The 20,874-nt window shown below is 46.6% G+C and overlaps 8 protein-coding genes across 8 annotated transcripts; 5 read left to right on the forward strand and 3 right to left on the reverse strand.

The window, feature by feature from the left end:
- Positions 1 to 1,466: 1,466 nt before the first annotated feature.
- Positions 1,467 to 2,279, forward strand: N7483_011282 (C2H2-type zinc finger protein; the record flags this gene model as incomplete). The annotated part of the gene is made up of 1 exon (XM_057094709.1): positions 1,467 to 2,279. One exon carries the CDS (start codon positions 1,467 to 1,469, stop codon positions 2,277 to 2,279), a length of 813 nt encoding a protein of 270 aa, XP_056940680.1.
- Positions 2,280 to 4,290: 2,011 nt separating this feature from the next.
- Positions 4,291 to 5,481, forward strand: N7483_011283 (uncharacterized protein; the record flags this gene model as incomplete). The annotated part of the gene is made up of 1 exon (XM_057094710.1): positions 4,291 to 5,481. One exon carries the CDS (start codon positions 4,291 to 4,293, stop codon positions 5,479 to 5,481), a length of 1,191 nt encoding a protein of 396 aa, XP_056940681.1.
- A 160-nt stretch (positions 5,482 to 5,641) lies between these two features.
- On the forward strand, positions 5,642 to 6,250 carry N7483_011284 (uncharacterized protein; the record flags this gene model as incomplete). Its single annotated transcript, XM_057094711.1, has 1 exon — positions 5,642 to 6,250. The coding sequence occupies one exon, from the start codon at positions 5,642 to 5,644 to the stop codon at positions 6,248 to 6,250; it is 609 nt and encodes a 202-aa protein (XP_056940682.1).
- Positions 6,251 to 7,095: 845 nt separating this feature from the next.
- On the forward strand, positions 7,096 to 8,605 carry N7483_011285 (adenosylhomocysteinase; the record flags this gene model as incomplete). The annotated part of the gene is made up of 3 exons (XM_057094712.1): positions 7,096 to 7,134; positions 7,201 to 7,333; positions 7,431 to 8,605. 3 exons carry the CDS (start codon positions 7,096 to 7,098, stop codon positions 8,603 to 8,605), a joined length of 1,347 nt encoding a protein of 448 aa, XP_056940683.1.
- Positions 8,606 to 10,719: 2,114 nt separating this feature from the next.
- N7483_011286 (Tm-1-like ATP-binding domain-containing protein) lies at positions 10,720 to 12,030 on the forward strand (the record flags this gene model as incomplete). Its single annotated transcript, XM_057094713.1, has 1 exon — positions 10,720 to 12,030. One exon carries the CDS (start codon positions 10,720 to 10,722, stop codon positions 12,028 to 12,030), a length of 1,311 nt encoding a protein of 436 aa, XP_056940684.1.
- Positions 12,031 to 12,135: 105 nt separating this feature from the next.
- N7483_011287 (uncharacterized protein) lies at positions 12,136 to 13,431 on the reverse strand (the record flags this gene model as incomplete). Its single annotated transcript, XM_057094714.1, has 4 exons — positions 12,136 to 12,568; positions 12,624 to 13,042; positions 13,104 to 13,208; positions 13,270 to 13,431. 4 exons carry the CDS (start codon positions 13,429 to 13,431, stop codon positions 12,136 to 12,138), a joined length of 1,119 nt encoding a protein of 372 aa, XP_056940685.1.
- A 3,241-nt stretch (positions 13,432 to 16,672) lies between these two features.
- Positions 16,673 to 18,641, reverse strand: N7483_011288 (allantoate permease family MFS transporter; the record flags this gene model as incomplete). Its single annotated transcript, XM_057094715.1, has 8 exons — positions 16,673 to 16,891; positions 16,947 to 17,181; positions 17,241 to 17,306; positions 17,366 to 17,466; positions 17,516 to 17,779; positions 17,836 to 18,154; positions 18,211 to 18,369; positions 18,433 to 18,641. Coding segments are annotated over 8 exons (1,572 nt in total), but the record flags the coding sequence as incomplete, so codon positions are not given.
- A 470-nt stretch (positions 18,642 to 19,111) lies between these two features.
- On the reverse strand, positions 19,112 to 20,547 carry N7483_011289 (M20 family metallopeptidase; the record flags this gene model as incomplete). The annotated part of the gene is made up of 4 exons (XM_057094716.1): positions 19,112 to 19,326; positions 19,380 to 19,519; positions 19,583 to 20,388; positions 20,455 to 20,547. 4 exons carry the CDS (start codon positions 20,545 to 20,547, stop codon positions 19,112 to 19,114), a joined length of 1,254 nt encoding a protein of 417 aa, XP_056940687.1.
- Positions 20,548 to 20,874: the final 327 nt, after the last annotated feature.

The following is a 20,874-nucleotide window of genomic DNA, read 5'->3' on the forward strand; positions in this document are numbered from 1 at the left end:
GAAATGAATTTACCAAACTCATGGAGCCCTTCGATCTTTAGCTGACGACTCCCGTCCCCGCCAGGGTCATTATGGGGCGGGCCGGAAGAAACGGAGCCCAACAAAACGGGTCTGCACAGAAACCACCATAGTTCCAGGGGTGGGTTAGAGATCCTGTCGTGTCTCCGATTGGAATAGAACTTCCTCTCATTTTATTTGATTTTCCGTTAATTTTTTATAATAAAATAATTTTTTTTTTTCACTGTCCCGCAATACATACGTATACGTTTGCACTTGGTATTGCCCTGATCCGCCCTTAGACTCCACTCTAACGGCTAGTGCGAGTCCTCTTATGGTATCGAGAATTACATGGAGCTTCTGGGGAGCCTCGCCGAACAGACCCTGGAAGCTTGGCCTTTATTCTGGCATATTTATGTATTTCTTAGTTCCTGAAATGGTTGATCGTAAAAAAAAAATAATAAGAATTTATCTCTTTAACCTTTCCTTGTTTTTTTTTCTCCGACTTCGTCTTCTTCTTCTCTCTCCTACACAACAATTCACCCATACAACGCCTTATCTAACACGAATTTCCTCATCACACCCCTCCACTACGATCTTCTTTTAAGTCTCAACAATCTAGGACTACCGACTATCGCCCTGACAACTTGTGATAAGACTTCCAATCAATCTATCGAAGACATACTTGGCTGTGATCGACTAGGATTTGACAACTTGGGAGGATTTGCTTCTTATCCCCGCGGCCAATCATTTCAGACCAGTGTAACTGCCGTTGAGGATTGTGTCCCCCATGACGTTTCCGAAAAGCAGGGGCGAATAAATTTCAGAGCAAACAAACACACGATCCAGCACGATCTGGAACAAAATAAAGGGAAATTTGTTGGAAAGACGACTCAAGGGAACACCAATACAGACGACATACGCCTAGAGCTATTTTGGCTTTACCCTTGCTACTACGACTATAAACGTCCCGCAGACTGTTGTCCGCCATAACCCAGTCTCATTTGGAAGTATCACGACGGAATTCTTTTTTCTGTCAGGACCCAATTTAAAGGTCCATTTGGGACTCTTTATTCGTGGGCCTCGCCTTCCAATCGACTTTATTATCTAGACCCTGAAGCAACTGCTTCGAGTCTTCCCGGTCTTGCTACTCGCCTGCAGGCCGAAGGTGCCTACTAAAGAGGGCCTAATGTTATCAAACATTTTTCGTGAACCATTGGTGCGTTTATAATGCCGTTAAGGTGGTGGAACGACACGAGGCACAAAGCCCCTCTATGTCTCCTTCTCTCCGTCTTTCCATCCGCTTCCCATCTACATCCTGATCCGTCGGATCACCTCGAATATCTTGGCCCGACCGAGGAGGAGGCACCTTGCAACAAGTTGAGGAAACAACAAGTACTAACGAGTTCTTGTTCACTCTCCAGTATAGCTTCCCAGCCCCGTTAACCCTGCATCGGGGCACAGAGGCAATGTCCGGCAAGAGGCCGAATATAGTGTCGATCCTCAACAATGACGATAATCCATCATTTGCTGTTCGATCCAACCCCAGACTCAGCGGGTCTTCATTACATCCCTCGCACTCTGAGCAACAGCGTCTACCGCCCGTCAGTGACCTGGGCTTTTCGCGCCCGGCTACTTTATCCAAGTCTCCCTCAGCATCTCCCCGAGGACTACGGAATCTTTTCGAACCCGTCAGTGAGAGTGTGCAGCCAACATCACCGAATACTTCAGAAGACTCAACCTATGACTACCTATTAAGCCAACCTTCATCTATCGGCTACCACCCGTACGCTCGGCAGGACCTGCGACGGGATCCGTACCGGTATCCTTCACGAGGACCCGCTGCGCCGCGGACTCCTCCTCAGATTCACTCTTCTACACCATCCGAGAATAAACCTCAGTCTGGCGGTACCAGGGGCACAGGTAGAAAAAACAAGTATCCGTGTCCATACGCCGCTAGTCATGGTTGCACGGCTACATTCACCACCTCGGGCCATGCGGCTCGTCATGGAAAGAAGCATACGGGCGAGAAGAGTGTGCACTGTCCCATTTGCAATAAAGCATTCACTCGCAAGGACAATATGAAGCAACATATCCGCACTCACCGCACACATTCCGATGACATGCGCTCGACGACATCTGAACCGGATTCCGAGACTAGATGGGCTTTGTCTAGACCTGATTCTGGCTATGCCACTTCGACTACTCACCATCGAACAATCAGTCAGGCTACAGATGCTCCTATGCCTCCTCCTACCAGTGGATCGCGACTTCCTTCATGAGATGATGAGAGTTGAGGAGACTCTTGAAGTACCCATCTTTTGTCCCACTGTTTTATACACTAAATCCCGTTACAACACATGACCTCATCCGGCTTCCTCCTACCTCCCGATGCCATCCTCCAAAAGCCAAATCTATTCAAAACCACAACTGCTGTGCGGTGTGGTCATCATTTGTTTTTATAGCGCATTTGCTCCAAGGAGTCTTTTCTTTTCTTTTTTCTTCATCTCATCAATCGTCATATCCATATCCAACTCTATCTCATGGCAGGTCTCAAATCATGAACCTGGAAGAATCACCTCATCGAGAATATCAACATGAATACCTCCGATGCGAAATATGATCTCTTCAATCATCTCCGGACTTCTTCTTTCATCTTTTCTTCTTTTTTCTTATACCATTTCTGTTAATTTCATGCTGTATATCCCATGTACCATTGCATCTGCATCTATTATTCATGCTATGTTATGCATAAACTCAGGGTCAGGAAAGAGTGTCGGACGGAAACCGGGAACTTGGGACCCGAGAGACCCTGGAGTTGAGTTCGAGTTGTTTGTCTGTATAGTACCGAACAAGGAATCCCATGAATGGAATGACCCCGTGTGCGACCGATCTGGCCACACTTTGCAACATTGAAATTGTTTGTTTATGTAGTCTAGTGTTGTAGCGTCACAGTAAGCCATGAGTCCGCCAATCTTGTGTTGACTCGGAGTATTGGTGGGGCTTCCGGGGATTGATCTGTGGAACGTCAATCTCCAGATGTTCAGTGAAAACAACTGGTAGATTCTTACCATATGGCATTTTTCAACTTGATTTTAGAATAGCTGTGGCGGAGCAAGGGTCCTCATCTGTGATCCTCAATGCTAGAGCATTTATAGCCGTGCTGTCAACTGGTGCTGGCTGATGTATGCAATAGAACGTTGAGTGGGAAAATCAAGATATGCCAATACTCGTAATAAATTTCAAATTTTTGGTGAGGCTATGACCACTTCATAGTCCAGGTATCCATGATATGTGTAGTTGGGAAAGCCCATGATGACCGAAAAAAGGTGCCGCTCGACTCAGGGTCCACGGGTCCAGGTCAACCCTTCCATGTTGATATGTGGTGCTCGAATGAATATCCCAAGATGGCTAGGGTTCACTATATCTAGTAGTACACTATACAACAGGCTCCAACCTCCCCAGCCACTACAGTTATAGCCACAATCTCACATCCTTACTATAACAGGGTTGGTGGATCCATCATGAGCGATGTTCCAGAATTCTCCCGCACGGACATCCCTTCTCAAAAGCGCTAGATGGCTTGTCTTCGAGATTAATTTCAATGCAGGATGACGTCTAGCGCCATGACCATGCCATGTCATGGCCAGGACAGTAGCAAATTCCACAGTTATGAGCGCTTTTCCGTAGGATGTGTATTTCCCTCGACATTTCATCCCATTATTTCCCAGTCTCAAGGTTGATGACCGACGTCATCTTGGCGACATGGGTACATTTCTCTTCCCTGAGTTCATATATGAGATGGCTGGCCAGTTCTGGACCTTGCTTTGAAGTTACTTTGTTCTTACTTACTCTTTGAATCAAAGAATATTTGTTCTCCTGCTATTGTTCCAATTAGCATCCACTTTTTGAAGATATCAAAACTACAGAACCACGGATCCAATATTGAAAACCTGGGAATTATCAGCCTTGTGGAGTAAAATTAAGATCAAAGATTGGTCAAAAAGGGGGAATTTGTTGTGTACTTCTGATTCATATTGACATAGATCTACAGTCTCTCATCTTGCTCTCTTTCTCTGTCTCTATCTCTACATCCGGTTCTCTGTTCTCTTTCCCGCCAAGTCTAGCCGCCTTTGATCCCTGCTTGACGTCACGCCACCTTGCCCCGCTGTCAACTTTCTTTCTCTTTCACTCATCATCCCAGTGAACGGTTGATAGTTTCACATTTTGGCACCCTTTTCTCTGAATTCATTTCGCTTCTATCTTTGTGTTTCTTGGTCTTCATAGTGGGCTATGGCTTACTACGATGAGCGTCGTTATCGTGCCCCGCGCGACCGCGCCGCCCGTCCTGTCAGCAGTTATGCGCCGGAGTATTATGACGAGCCTCGCTATGCAAGGTACGATCGGGATGTCTACCCCGAGGATTCTGTTGAAGAAATTCAACGTGAATATCCACCTGGCGATCCCTACGGCTACGAGCGTGGCTATGATTCGCGTCGATCCAGGCGTCCGGTCTATGAGAATGTGAGAAGGTCCTCATCGGTTAGCGGATATGATCCATACTATGATGGTGGTTATTCTCGGTCGCGTCCACACGCGTCTCGATATGATGATCGACGTAAGTTATCATTATATCTCTTTTATGTTGATTGTTTTGTTTATAATTTCACATTCAATACTATTTCAACACTTTTGGTTCGATTTTTTGAAATGTTGCTGACTGAAGTAGGCTCTCGCCGCAAATATGACTCTCCATCGCCTAGCCCATCGCCTCCACGTCAGAGACGTCGCAAATCATTCAGTGAAAAAGCTATGAGTGCCATCGGATTAGGATCTTCATCCAAATACGACAGCGACCGAGGCCGTGATCGCTCATCTTCCCGGCGCCGTCGCTATGACTCTTATTCCCGATCACGCAGTCGCGACCGTGACGATAAAGGCCAGCGTAGCTCCCGCAGTGAACAACGTCTAGCCCAAGCTGCCCGAGCTGCATTAACAGCCGGTGCCGTGGAAGCTTTTCGAGCTCGCAAAGACCCCGGTGAATGGACTGGTGAAAAGGGCAAACGAGTTCTCACTGCCGCTGTGACTGCTGCCGGCACAGATGGACTAGTTGACCGAGACCCCAGAAAGCATGGTAAACGCCATGTCCTAGAGTCTACACTCGCTGGTCTTGCCGCAAGTCACTTCATGAATGGAGGCCGATCTAGCTCTCAAGGTCGGAACGGTCGCAGTGGCCGAGGTCGATCAGCTAGTGGCGGACTCAAAGAACTTGCTGCAACTGGCGTCTTGGCTGCGGCTGGCAAAGAAATCTACGACCGTATTTCCCGGTCGCGATCTCGACCCCGTGGACGGGCAGACTCGGATAGCGAAGATGATCGACGTGGTTCAAAGAAGCGCAGCAAGAGTGTTTCTGAATACATCACCAAGGGCATTTCTGCACTTGGTCTCAGGTGGAGACAGCCATGGCCGGTCAGACGAACGTGACCGAGGCAATCGCCGTCGATCAGACCGTCGCTCCCGACATGACTACGACTCATATTCCGATACCGAATCAGAGAACGACTACCACCGAGACAGAAAAACCAGAGACTCACAACGGAGACAAGACAGCAGAGATTCGAGAGATGTAGGTCAATATCGTTCTATGAACGGAAAGAACCCCTTGCCCCTTAGTGATAGAAGAGCTGCGCCAACTAGTGCGCCGCGTGGAAGTATCGGAGGCGATAACGCGGCGCTTATCAAGAAGGGCCGCAGCAATTCTAGTTCATCGAGTGATTCTGACCTCGGAGACAGTTCTGATGAAAGAGAGAAACACAAGAAGATGCAGCGTGATATGCTGGTTACCGGTGGCCTGGCTACTGTGGCGACTATTCATGCGGCACATAGTGTTCACAGTGGTATTGAGAAACGAAAGAAGCGATTGAAGGAGCTAGAAGAAGGAAAGATTACACCGGAGGAGGCGCGCAAACGAAAGATCAAGGCTAATACGTTGGATGCGGCGAGTGTTGGATTGGCGGCGTTGGGTATCAGAGGTGCTTACAAGGAGTGGCAGGAGGTGAATGAGAAGCGGAAGGAGCATCATGAGTTTCAGAAGGAGTGTGAGGAGCGGGCAAAGAAGAGACTGTTGAAGAGATCGCAGAGTCATGCTACGTCTTCTCGTCACCGTTGGCCTGATGAGATTGAATATCCGTCTTCCCGGAGTTCGCCCCTTGCGCACCAAAGTGCTTCGATTCAACCCCAGATCTCGTACTAGTTTTACTTGTGCATGATTATTTGTCGGGAGGTTTGTTTTTTTCTTTTTTTTTCTGTGCCTTTTTACAAGTTTGGAGGATTGTCTGGTGACTATGAATTTATGATTAATGATGAGACGGCCTTTGAAACTGGGTTAGCGGGGGTATTCCAATACTTTGATGATCTGCTATTGTTTACCTCAGTATGGAAGATTATTTTATTTTTTTTGTCTCAGTTTCTGGCCATAACTTTCACTCTGTATTATCCGTAGAGCTCTGATTATGACAGGTATGTTAATGATGCATCTCATGCATTCTATATGCATTCTGTGCTACGTGTTAGGGCAAGGTGGGGCACACGTATTTCGTATCCATATTTCTCAGGCCACCAAAGAAACTCCGCATTCCGTGCTCCGTGCGTGTCAATATCAAACAAACAATTGTTGATGCAGTCCTCAAGTCCTGTCCTTCTCGAACCGGTTAAACTCAGGAGGAGTTTTCGGACAATTCGGAGTAATTCGAAGTAAAGTACAGGTTGCTTGCAGGGTCCTCTGTGTCTTAACAGTAAATCGGCAGCTTAATGCCCGTTGCCTGCCGATAATTCTGACTAAGCTGTGGCTTCCCCCACCATTGGGTACTAGTACATGTCCGTGCATATAAAATTCTATGCACGTGGAAGTACCAAGCACTCTGGAAGTTTTCCCCTCTAAGATCTGCAAAGTCCCCTCCCTTTTCCCTCTTCTTTCTTCCCTCTTCCATCCCTCTCCCCTATTAATATTCTTGGTTTGTCCCCCCTTCAATCTTACTTTTTCTCTTTCTTCTTCATTCTTACTGACTTTAATTCAGTTTGTATTTCAATTCACACAAAATGTCTGCTCCTGCCCACACATTCAAGGTCGCTGATATCGTATGTGCCCCTCCTGGCCTCAATGGTTTACCTCAATTCGTTTCAATTTCTAACTCCTCCGTTTAGTCCCTGGCTGCCTTTGGTCGCCGGGAGATCGAGCTCTCCGAGGTTGAGATGCCCGGTCTCATGGCCATCCGTGAGAAGTACGGTGCTGACCAGCCCCTCGCCGGTGCCCGTATCGCCGGTTGTCTCCACATGAGTACGTTTTTTTCTGTCCCACCCCCCCTAGCTGAGAAGGAAAAAAAAGCAAAAAACAATCAAAAGCGGGGAAAATTTGAAATCTAATTCCCTCTTAGCCATCCAGACCGCTGTCCTCATCGAGACCCTTACTCACCTCGGTGCTGAGGTCACCTGGACTTCATGCAACATCTTCTCCACCCAGGACCACGCTGCCGCTGCCATTGCTGCCGCCGGTGTCCCCGTCTTCGCCTGGAAGGGTGAGACCGAGGAGGAGTACGAGTGGTGTCTCGAGCAGCAGCTCAAGGCCTTCAAGGATGGCAAGAAGCTCAACCTGATCCTCGATGACGGTGGTGACCTCACCTCCCTCATCCACAAGAAGTTCCCCGAGCAGCTCGAGGACTGCTTCGGTGTCTCCGAGGAGACCACCACCGGTGTTCACCACCTGTACCGTATGCTGAAGGAGGGTGCCCTCAAGGTCCCTGCCATCAACGTCAACGACTGTGTCACCAAGTCCAAGTTCGACAACCTGTACGGTTGCCGTGAGTCCCTCATTGACGGTATCAAGCGTGCCACCGATGTCATGATCGCTGGTAAGATTGCTGTCGTCGCCGGATACGGTGATGTCGGTAAGGGTTGTGCCCAGGCTCTGCACTCCATGGGTGCTCGTGTCATCGTCACCGAGGTTGACCCCATCAACGCCCTCCAGGCTGCTGTCCAGGGTTACGAGGTCACCACCATGGAGGAGGCTGCCTCCGTCGGTCAGATCTTCGTCACCACCACTGGTTGCCGTGACATCCTGGTTGGCCGTCACTTCGAGGCCATGCGCAACGATGCCATCGTTTGCAACATTGGTCACTTCGACATTGAGATCGACGTTGCCTGGTTGAAGGCCAACGCTCAGTCCGTCCAGAACATCAAGCCCCAGGTTGACCGTTACCTCCTCAACGGCAAGCACATCATTCTCCTTGCTGAGGGTCGTCTCGTCAACCTTGGCTGTGCTACCGGTCACTCTTCATTCGTCATGTCCTGCTCTTTCTCCAACCAGGTCCTTGCCCAGATCGCTCTGTACAAGGCTGACGATGCCGCTTTCGGCGCCAAGTACATTGAGTTCGGTACCTCCGGCAAGAAGCCTGTTGGTGTCTACGTTCTGCCCAAGCAGCTGGATGAGCAGGTCGCTCGCTGCCACTTGGACCACGTTAACGCCAAGCTGACTGAGCTGACCCCCGTTCAGGCCGAGTACCTTGGTCTGGAGGTTGCCGGTCCTTTCAAGCCCGAGATCTACCGCTACTAAGCGAAAAACGCAACCACCTCCCTTACTGCACTACTTACATGCAGATAGGGAAGATTTCCAATTGCGTCCGGTATTTTCATTGAATTTTTTCTTCTTCAATCTCTCTTGAGAAATAGACTTTCAACATGATTCGACGATGTTACGATTGGCATTCGGGTTCTTTATCAACTTTGAACTCAAAAGTGGTTGTCCTTCAACGGCATAAAAAGTGGTTTCCACGACTCGGGGTGTGTCTTGTTTGATTTTTATATGGCGTGTGACCGGGATGGTCTTGCATTCAACACTGCGTACGGATAGGCTTTAATTCTTGATACCTGAACTATGCTGCCTGGCCATGACTGGTGCAGCAATGAAATAATGATGCTGTGTGCAAATGGTTTTCCAATTCTCGTAGCTCGTAGCTCAAAGTCAGTAGATACTAGTAACCCCAACCCACCCTCCACAAATCCCATGGATCATCCATTCAGCCAATTGACGCTGATAGTCCACCTCACCTGGGCATCACCGACTCCAGGTTACCCTGGTCTAGTGCAGTGGCACAAAAATACGGAGTACATCTGCACATGCCCCAACTTTAAGTCAGGATTTGTGTTCTTCAGCTCTACCCTCAGGCTGTGATCTAATCGTGAGCTTTGGTTCAATTAGCATCAGTCTGCCTATAAATAATCAAAACGCACCCAGAAGAACATTTGAAGCTATCCTAAGAAACAGACACTCCTCACTTTAATCAAACGAATACAGAGCAAAAGGGCAGACAAAATCCTTCCCTAATCAATTTACGTATACGAACACTCTATCAAAAATCAAAATGCCTTCCCTCTCAGCAATATTTTTCCCATTCATCCTCCTTATTCTGTTTCGCAGTCTCTCTCCCAGCGGACGGCCCGGTACAAGATCGACTAGATAGCCCCGTACAAAACTTCGAAAGGCTTGGATCCAGCGCACTCTGTGAGTACTCCAAGTCTGGTACTAAAAGAATCATGATATCACACCAATCAATGCCACCCGACTAGTATATCCAAATTTTCTTCGGCACGCTAATGTAGAATCCAGGTTCATCACACTACGTCCTCCAACCACAAGATGATAAATGTATCACAGTGGTCGCCAAGTTCCCAGATCTGGGCTACGGTGCAAGAGGACTAGCGAATTTCTATGCATGGAATCCACAGGTGAATAGTCCTAGTTGTGATAATCTCCACGTCGGTCAGCAGTATTGTGTTGGTGCTATGGATTTGGATGTGGTTTGCCCTCTTCGTCGCGGGCGGCTTGGGGACTCGGATCTGGGTGATTGGAGAGATCGTCTCAGCACTTGGAGAGCTCAGGCTGAATAAGGCATACTAAGGGATGGTTCAGGGGTTAAGGCTGAGAGGCTAGTAGCATCCATCGAATCTTTTACCTTGGTATAGGTTTTTTGGTCCACCGTGATGGCAGTTTTTTTCCTGTGCCCCATTACTATGCGAATGCAGAGGCAATCAAGATTGTGTTTATTTGCCTAATTTCACTGAAATACTCTAAAATTCTAATATGCCCTAGTGGGTGGGTTTTTAATTTATTTATTCTACACAAAGCTCAAAACTTGGAGACGTCGAGATGGGATGAAAGTTAAAGTGCAGATTTACGGTCTTGCAGATAGTACCTTGATTGATCTTATTGTCTGATCTGATTTTCAATGGATTCTATCATCCTGGATCAGGATTTGACACATGCCTCCCTTATTATTAACAAGACCAATAGCTTTTACTATGCAATATGTGTGACAAATTATAAGGTTCGTTCGGATTTAGACTCAGTCAACAAATCAAATATCTCTAGATATTGGGTAACACACTCAGCAAGTGAATCTAGCCACGGATTACCTTATATTTCAGGTACCTGAGACACTCAAGGTACATTAGTCCTTCGCTTCAATGCATGGCAGTGGGACATATGCAGACTCCGAGTCAACATATGACGCACCAGCCCCTCATCCCCTCATCTCTGCATAACACCATCCTCTCAGCCCTGGAGTGTAAAACCTTTCTTTCCATCCCATCTTCCCAATCCATTTGGAAATAGTAGTATCTTATAATTCATCCAAACTATAAACCCAAAATTTGTAATTGCATGTTACCATGGCCCATCAGTCCAAACGCACAATCCTCCTCCTCGGCACATGCGACACCAAACTCGCAGAACTCCTCTACACAAAATCCACCCTCGAATCTCAAAACACAACAGTCCTATTAATGGACCTAGGCTGGACTGCGACCTCTAACCCCGAAATCTCCATAACGCAACAAACAATCCTCCACTCTATCCCAGATTCAGACCCAAACTCAAAAATCACCAACCTGAATTCCTTAACCAGGGAAGCATATATAAAAACCATAACCGCACCCGCTATTCGAACCGTCACAGACTTATTCAAGGAATTCTTTATTCATGGAATCCTGGGTATAGGTGGCTCCTGTGGAACAGCTCTATCCACATCAATTATGCGTGATGCTGTTCCAATTGGGTTCCCAAAGTTGATGGTCTCAACTATGGCATCTGGTGATGTCGCACCTTATATCGGTGAAACGGATATCGGGATGATATATTCCATTGTTGATATTGCAGGTCGGAATCGAGTGTTGGATATGGTACTTGGAAATGCCGTTGGAGCGATCACCGGAATGGCGAGGACATATATGGAGCGCCAGCGATTTCATTCCCTTGAACTTGAAACAAAGAAGACTCGAATTGGGATCACCATGTTTGGGGTTACCACGCCAGGTGTCACCGCTGCTAAAGAACACTTGACAAAAGTATTTGGGGAGAAATGTGAGATATTTATCTTTCATGCGACGGGATCTGGGGGACGCGCGATGGAGAGGTTGATTAAAGAGGGTCAGATTGATGCGGTTCTGGATCTCACGACCACGGAGATCGCTGATGAGGTCGTTGGTGGGGTTTTGAGTGCTGGTGAAAATCGACTTCGAGCAGCGACAGAAAGGAATTTGCCCCGGATTGTTAGTGTTGGAGCGTGTGATATGGTGAATTTTGGACCGGCTGAAACTGTTCCTCCCGCATTCTCTGATCAGGGGGCGAAGCGTTTGCTATATCGGCATAATCCCACTGTCACTATTGTGAGGACTACGAAGGAGGAGTGTGTTGAGATTGGAAAATTGATTGCAAGAAATCTTATTGGAAATTGTGGTGAGAACAATGGAGTTGGGTGTAGGACTAAAGTTGTGCTTCCTGTGGGTGGGATTAGTCTGCTTGATGCTCTGGGCCAGGCATTTTGGGACCCTGAGGCGGATGAGGCTTTATTCTCAACATTGGAAGATGGGTTGGCTGGGACTCATATTGAGATCATTCGGGATCAACATAATGTTAATGATCCTGAGTTTGCGATTCGCGTTGTGGATATGTTATGTGATTTAATCAAGGACTGTAAATGAGGCATACCTAGATAATACATTGGGAACACTACTCAACGGATGTTATGATACTATCTCCAAGTAAGAAGTCTGCGAAAATTATATTCTTCTCAAAATTAATTAACATTAGTTGACAGGGCTCTGTCTAGCACTTGTACTTTCAACCCATGTATGAGGCTCCTGTATAATATGCGCCTGACTAGATTGGCTATCTACCTCCCAATCCCTAGTCACTAGAATCTGGGTTTTCTTTTGTAGCGGAAATGAACCAAAATTTAGTTCATTCTTCCCGGGCCTTGACCTAGACTGTGTAGGCGACTGGAGGTTCGATCGCCCGTATGCATTCGCATAGTTGGTGTAGTCAAAGTCTTGGATTCGGAGTCCACTAGATTTCAACCAAGACAAGAATGGCTTGAGTTGGCCCCAGCATGCGGTAATCATGCTTAGACATTGGGAAGTCTCTTGGAGTATAGTCACGTCGCAGTAGGTATATGTAGGGTCCGTTGTGTTTGCGGCCTTGTGGGTGAAAATCAGTTCGGCGAGAACTGCACCAATAACGCTAGCGGATATAGATGTTAGATTGGAAATCAAGTGCAAGGGAGATTTAGACATACAGAAGCCGGGGTAGAAAAAGGCTTGCTATCAAAAGACGCTTTGTTACAGCCGCCTGCACACGATACAGCAGGAGAAATCCTTGAGCGAGAATGAGGAAATCGGTCACGATGTTGAGATGCAGACAAAGTAGCGCCACGCTTCCTGAAGAGACCTTTAGTGCTGAACATTGCGTAAAAAGGCTGAGATGGCTCACAATATTAAAGCATTTCCCATTCCAAAAGTCCCAAGTATTTGGCACGGAGCATTGGAATGCATATCCAAAAATACTGACCACGGCCCAAATACCAGTCACAATCTCAATCAAGAGGGCGAAAAGGTGATCTTTACTAGATGGTGTAAGGCTTCTAATAAAAATGACCAAGGATAACATCGAGAAGCAAAGACTGGCGATGTATAACATGGTGCTCGAGTAGAGGTACTAGGTTGAAAGTTGTGAGATGAATTACCAACGCTACCAGCCATGCAAAATCACCACTTACTTTCATCACAGTGTCAAATTGATGAGTGGATAATTCTTCGAAATGATTTCCATGACCCGCACCAACTGCCATAGAAACACAGATGCTTTGAATTGCACAAAATGTCTGCCAGCTTCATTAGAATGACTTGATAACCAGTGATGTTGTACAGTAGGTAAGCCCCTACCAAAGATGCAATGATAAAACAATCATCTAATGTCAATCTCTTGAATAAACGTAACTTTGTTTCCAGTCGTGCAAGAACGCCTAAAATGACAGTGCTGAACAAGACCCACTTAGTCACATTGACCGCTGGGTCTTTCGTGTTGCCAGCAAATCGAGTATTCATGGCCACTGAATGTAATAATACTGAGGCAATAAAAGTCAGTAGCACAAATACCCAGATGTCAATTTTCAGTCACCCCGGTCGCAATCGACTTTTCTTTTCATTTATGTATATCAGAGTTCAAGTTGTACCTCCCCTTGGCAGCTCTGAAGGGTCCGAGTGTCAGATCCAAACTACATTCCCCGGAATCAACCTCATATTCCAGTGGCGCCAGATTAAAGAAATTAAGACTTGCGCCGAACAAGCCCATCCCACCAAACATGCTAGTCCTTGTCTCAGGCCTGATAGCGCAATCTCAGCTGATATGTATATTCTCACGTCAATAGGTTCAAACATCTTGGTATAAGTGACTTTGCCGCAGTTCGCACGGACCAATCATCCATGTAAAGAAGCCATCACAGTGTGCCTGGGAGTGCTTGAGAACATTAGCTTTGCGCTACTTAATTTTTTCCCCCAAAGAACCATCGCTCACCCCGGGTTCGTGGCTTTGCGTACAAGATAACAGGGTATCCAGTCGTGGGCCTTGTAAACAACCTAGTTTGATATCGGCCCCACCGAAGATGCATGGATTTTGGGGTGATTGGTCTCTGTTGTTCCGCCACAGGAGTATTTCGCCGCGATCGTCGCTATAATCGCGCGATGTGGACCGTGTCTGGCCTGGTCTTTTGTTCCATAGAATCACTGTCGCTGTGTGCTGAACTCGATGCATAATCTTGATTGAATTTATCACGTTTGATCTTCATTGTAACCTGGACCATGCATGGCTTAATCATCGACATGAACGTTTGACAAATTGGACGGCACTCCCTGCCTTCCCCTGTGTTGAAAAAAGAAAGATTTCCTCTCACTATCAGTCTATTTGAAATTCAAGTCATTTGTTTAACTCAAAATGGAGTCCTATGAGATGAAAGATCGTGCTGTTTATAGCGCTCGTGAGGTTGATGGTTTCTCTGCGACTAATCGTGATGATATTCGACTCCAGCGATTGTGTAAGAAGCCAGTACTCAAGGTGAGAGCTGCATGGATTATGAGCTTCACCTCTCCTAGGCTAATGGTACTCCTTTAGAGAAATTTTGGGATTCTTTCTCTTCTTGGATTCAGTTGTACGATTCTTGCTACATGGGAAGGTTTACTTAGCACCTTTGTGGAGCCCTTGGAGAAGTATGTGCTCTTAACCTTTAAATGTTTTCTCACATCGCAGACTAACACTTGGTAGTGGAGGCTCAGCCGGAGCGGTCTACGCTTACATCTTTGCATGGACAGGTACTGGGTGCTGTTTTGTCCTTTTATCGGAGCTCTCTTCAATGTTTGTTCTCTTCCTGCCTCCTGCCTCTGAGATCCTAACATTTATAGGGCGCCTACATCCGGAGGTCAATACCACTGGTGTGCCATGCTCGCACCAATTCACTCGATGAGGTTCCTCAGCTACATAACTGGTATGCTCGACGCTACCATCTCAAATGACAATTGCTGATATTATTAGGTTGGCTTACCACAATTGGCTGGCAAGCTGCATTCGCCTCCGCGAGCTACATGTGCGGCACAGAAATCCAAGGTGTGGTCATCCTTGCTTGGGAGAACTATGATCCGAAAGCATGGCAAGGAACATTGATTGTCTGGTGCTCACTCCTTGTCGCTTTCGGTGCCAACATGATAGGAGGAGAGTTCCTTCCAAGAGCAGAGAGTCTTATTCTAGTTATACATGTCCTGGGATTCTTCGGCATCTTGATCCCTCTGGTCTATATGTCAAACCACAATACTGCCGACAAGGTGTTCCTGGAATTTCTGAACGAAGGGTACTTTGCGACAGATGGCTTGTCTTGGTTTGTTGGAATGACAGGCTGTGTCTTTTCTTTCGCTGGTGGTGATGCGGCCGTTCATGCATGTATCCCATCCCGCTTGCACATTTAGAAGTACTATACTAACTTTTCTAGATGGCTGAGGAAGTGGGAAATGCTGCAGTTGCTATTCCACGAGCTATCCTTCTTTCCGTTGTCATGAATGGTATCCTTGGATTTGCGATGCTGATTGGCGTGCTTTTCTGCCTGGGAGATATCGAACAGGCTTTAGGGACAAAAACAGGGTATCCTTTTATTGAGATCTTCTACCAAGGTACTGGATCTATCCCAGGCACAGTTGGTATGTGCTCAATTGTCCTCATTATCGCTGTGGCCTCCGGAGTCGGTATGCTAGCAGCTACATCTCGTCAATTCTGGTCATTTGCTCGCGACAAGGGAGTTCCAGGATGGCGCCTGTGGAGTCAAGTGAGTTCCTCTGATATATCTGATGTATCCAAATTTTCATTTTCTAACATTGCAAAGGTCTCTTCCCAAAGTCTGCCTCATTACGCGATATACCTCACAATGACAGTAGCCTGGCTATTGGCCCTTATCAACATCGGCTCCGCGGTCGCATTGAACGATGTTGTCTCGTTGGCTGTATCAGCCCTATACCTTTCTTACCTTGTCATTGGAACTTTACTCTTATACCGCCGTTGCAGGGGAGAGATCTCACTATCAAATGAAAATGATGACGTGGCGATCAATGTCCCCGGTGCAAAGCTCGTTTGGGGCCCCTTCCGCGTGCCTGGTATCGGGGGAATCTTGATCAACATCTACGCGGTTATCTACATGATCATTGTCATCTTCTTCAGCTTTTGGCCAAGTAAGATGAACCCCGGCGTTGCGGGCATGGACTACAGTGCTGTGGGTACTGTGGGTACAATCATCTTGGCTGTTGTGTACTATGTTCTACGGGCGCTTCATGTCTACCAGGGACCCATTCTGGAAACTATGATATAGAATTTCTATTTTCTTGGGGGAGAGGAGCTGAACTTGTATGATTCAAGTTAGTCTTGGGGCTGTCTCAGGCTACAGGGACTGCTGTACCAAAGTGGTGCTTTGGGATTTCCACTGAGACCTTTGCAAATGGGTCTCCCGCAGCAAAATCTGTCCCGCATCCCGTCCCGCAAAATCCCAGTGTGATTTTGCGGGACGAAGCGGGATTTCCTGGGATTTCCTGGGATTTTGCGGGAGGCCCAATGGGACGAGCGGGATCCATTTGCAAAGGTCTAGTTTCCACCAAAATTTCTGTCTACTCATTTTGTATTAAGAAAGTATTCACAAAAAAAAGATCTTATAAAATTCTGGAAAATTTGACTCATATGTCATCTTTCATTGATAGAAGTAGACTTGTAGTATCTATTCAATGTACATCCAACTTGAAGTTGTAATCTCGGAACCCCCTAGTACACATATCGGAATCGCAAATTCTTCCGATCTGTGACATTCTCAAGTTGAAACTCAGTCTGCATAACACCTTCTGGTTGCTTCTCTGAAGTCGGAGTCTCATATGGTATATCCATCTTATCCCTGCGGCTATTCTGCCATTTGAGATAAAACATCAGAGCAAAGCAATCAGCCACACAAATAACAAGACAGATGATAATTGCCAAGAACCCGCTCTGATATTTTGTTAGTTATCGTCGCTCTTGAGTTGGAGCTCAATGTTTTGCCTACCTGATATTTTGGTGCTTGATCGGCAAAGAAAAGTTGAGGGCCGACGATATTTCCTGCACAGTACATGATGAAGTATATAGCGCTAACCGTAGCTCTCTTCGTGAAACCGCCGACATTTGAACTGATCATTGCCAAGGATACGGGCATGGCAGCGGAATATATGCCCATGATGAGCAGACCGCCATACTTGGCAGCAATGTTTGGTCCGGCGTAGACAAGGGCGCTGCCTAGGATACTGTAGGATGTTTATCTTAGCGTGAAAATTATACAAATATCGAGGGAATAATTTCATACCCAAGCAAGAACATGACAGCCATGACAATGCATCTGCTATTTTGCACTTTGGATGAGATAAAACCACTATGTTCATACGACGAGGTTAGTACCATGAATAATCAATATGGCCTTGGGCGACTCACGACATGAAAACAAAAACACAAACAATAACACCACCTGGAAGACCCATTAGCAGGGTATGGAAGGTATCGAAGCCAAAGCCCTCGAGGACTAGACTATTGAACTAATAATTTTTAGTTAGAGCAATTGGAGCTTAGCAATGGTATCCATACTGTCGTGAAGCCTCCATTTGCGACATCGCATGCGAAAATCATTATAGCGAGCAGCCAGGTCTGAACATCCGTCAAGGCTTCGAAGATTTGCGCCTGATCAATTTCTGTATTCTTGAATCCAGCTTTGTTATCCTTGAGGCGCTCCATTGCAATCAGCCTCTCTCGCTCAGTAAGGAATTTTGCGTCGGCAGGGGAGTCAGGTAGTCGGAGTAGCATGACTATGCCGAATAGAAACGTAATAATCCCGAAGATAATGAACAGCCACTTTGAGAAACTCGAGATTAGTATCATTCAACAAAAACGGAGGATGGGTCTCTTACCTGCCATGATTCAAGTTTGCTTTTAATGTGAATAATACCAGAAGCGATAAGATTTCCAAAAATTAGTGAAAGTGAGTTTCCACAAAACCATATACCCGCACGAAGAGGTTGTTCAGAAGTACGGTACCAAAGAGATGTTAGAAGTGTGAAGCCAGGGGAAAGACTCGCTTCTGCACATCCAAGGAAGAATCGAGTCACCATGAAAGTGGCAAATTCTTTTGTCGCTGCATGACAGGCAAGAATGATTGCCCATAACATGAAGGTGACCGCAAGATATTTTCCAAGGGGGAATTTGACCATGAGTAGTGAAGCTGGATATCTGTCGATGTCACGGCTGTTAGGAGGCACACGACTGAATATGGCTTATGTACGTACGAGAAAAAGAGGTATCCAAAGTAGAAGACACTAGAGGTCCAGCTGTATTGTGTGCCCACCAAGTGAAGGTCTTGCTCGAGTCCCATTATAGCGCCATAGTTGAGAGTCTGTTTATCCAGGAATGCCATGGTGTAGGCAAAGATCATGATTGGAAGGATCCTAATAGAACCTAAGTTAGCACTTCAGTGTTTCCTGTGTCTGATTATTTGCAATGCAACGCACGTGGAGTCAATCTTTCTGACCAGTTTCCTTTCTTCCTCGGGAGAGAACTGTGGTGAGGATTGAAGTCGCTCAAGAGCTCCATTATCGACGCTTTGGCAGTCCGCTTCTTGGGTCTCCCGGCTCCCTTTGATCTCGATATTTGAATCGCTCATATTTTGAGAGATAATAAACAATGTCACTGGTGAAATGCTGAGATCGAAGAGTACATTCTACGCCATGATACCCAGATAAATGCTTTTATTTATACAATCCGCCTCAATATCATCTAGACACCTTATCATTGCCACTTGATATCAGGAAAGAAGGGGTGCATAATCCCCGCAATCTTTGCTTTTAATGTCTGATAACGCCTATTCTCATATTGATCTCGGCAAGACGTTATTGGTTGTATCGGCACGGCAGGCGATGGCTTGGCAGGATAGACCTTGAGTTGAATAATCGGCAAGCTCTCTCTGCCTAGGTGCAGGATCTAGTTCATACTGATTGGTGGTTTCGTCAATTCAGCTTCTTTAGCTCAGATAATAGAGGCGAGCTTACTCCATCGGATTTTGTCGGGAAAAGCTATGGCTAAAAGTTGCATGTGTCTAGCACACGAGCTCTTGAGTCAGGTAATGATAAAATTCTATTGCGGTATGACTACTGCGAGTAACTACTGCTAGTGATCCGAAGAATTTCCCTATCACTCCTGGTTGAAGTTACTCTTGACTGCCTCGGCAAATTTATCGTCAACTAGCAGCTGACATGCCACGACTGCCATTCCCGCGGCGCAAGCGATAGCCCGCTCGTGTCCTTCAGATGAGCCCGCTCCATTGGTAAACTGAGGGGTATGATTGACGCCTTCGGTTGGGATGCAAAAGATACCATGGAAACCAGGTACAACATAAGAGACATTTCCTGAGACTAGTGTTAGTGAAATTTACGAGGTCAATGAGTCTAGTAGAACTTACCCATGTCAGTGGATGCACCGGCAAGAGCCCCCTTTTGCCCGGAATTATCGAGAAGAGTGTGGTGACCCATCGCTCTCATTGCCGAGACGTAGCTTTCGCAGATAGGGATATTGCTCTTCAGGTCGTCGTAAGAAGGTCCCCTATAATGAAAATCAATCGCCTCTCCTTCCACTAAAATGAGTTAAATGCGTCTATCGACATACCATTCGAAATCAACCTTGCAGCCTGTTGCAGTAGCCGCGGCTTCGAAACACTTGATAACCCTCTCAGTCAAAGGCTTGAGAGTCTTCTTGTTTGGCGATCTAATATAGTAGTCCACAGTAGCGGACATCGGGATAATATTTGGTCGATCTCCTCCATTCTTGATAACTCCATGGACTTTCTGCGTCGGCAGAATCTGTTGGCGCAGCATGGATATATTGACATAGGCTGATACAACTGCGTCAAGTGCATTGATACCCTCCCAAGGTGCAGCAGCAGCGTGGGCGGGCTTGCCAGTGAAGGTCACTTGGACTTTGTCATTGGCGAGGTAACCTCCTTCTATCACGGTTGCCATACTTAAGAGCGAAGGATTTCCGGGAGACATTGGAATGGGATGCACCATCAGACAGGCATCAACGTCCTTGTATGCTCCATTGTCAATAAGCTTGACTTTACCACCACCGGACTCTTCAGCCGGAGTGCCAAGCAGACGAACGGTAAATCCTGAAACGGACAAGCTATCAGCCTGGGCTTTCATAGCTTCACAAGTAGCGATAAATGCAGCAATAGAGCTGGTGGCTATCAGGTTATGGCCACAGGCATGACCAATACCTGGGAGAGCATCATATTCAGCATTGAAGACCACAACTCGACCCCCGTTGCCGAAGGTGTACTCGACTTCAAGAGCAGTTTCAACACCATAAGCTTTTCGCTGAACTTTGTATCCAGACTGAAGAGTTTCAAAGATTTCGCAAATATTGTTGTGTGCTTCATATTCTGCGTAAGCTAGCTCTGGGTTGGACCAAATCTATAACAAGTCAGTTCCAATATTCTAGTTGGTCTTTCACATTCCAGTCCACGGCGATGATCATACTTTGTGGTTTATCTCCCTCAATTTCGAATCATACCGGCGAAGTGCCTCTTGCACGGTATCAAGGAACACTCTTTGAGATTCGGGTACATGCATCCTGGTTGATTTGGTGATCTGATTGGGTTCGGCCAAGCGTGAGGGTTTGTTCTAAAGGCGCCATGTGTGGACCTTCCACCATTTTTATATGGCGGAAACATCGGCATTGGAAATAAATCCGATAACCAGTGCCTGAATCCCACTCAAACTCATTCTCTTATCATAGAATATTCGGCTACAACGCCTCGGCACCGCTTGGAATTGCTAGATTGGAATCTGCCGATATAGCCAATCGGCAACTCGCAGTCTCCACTCGGCAGATAAGGTCGTGTTCTTCTCTGGCCTCCACTTTCCCCTCAACGTGCATTTCGTTTCCCATTGTCACCT

Source organism: Penicillium malachiteum (genome assembly GCF_028827825.1).
Source record: "Penicillium malachiteum strain IBT 17515 chromosome Unknown utg000005l:1.0-9002435.0:326005.0-9005861.0, whole genome shotgun sequence".
Classification (NCBI taxonomy): domain Eukaryota; kingdom Fungi; phylum Ascomycota; class Eurotiomycetes; order Eurotiales; family Aspergillaceae; genus Penicillium; species Penicillium malachiteum.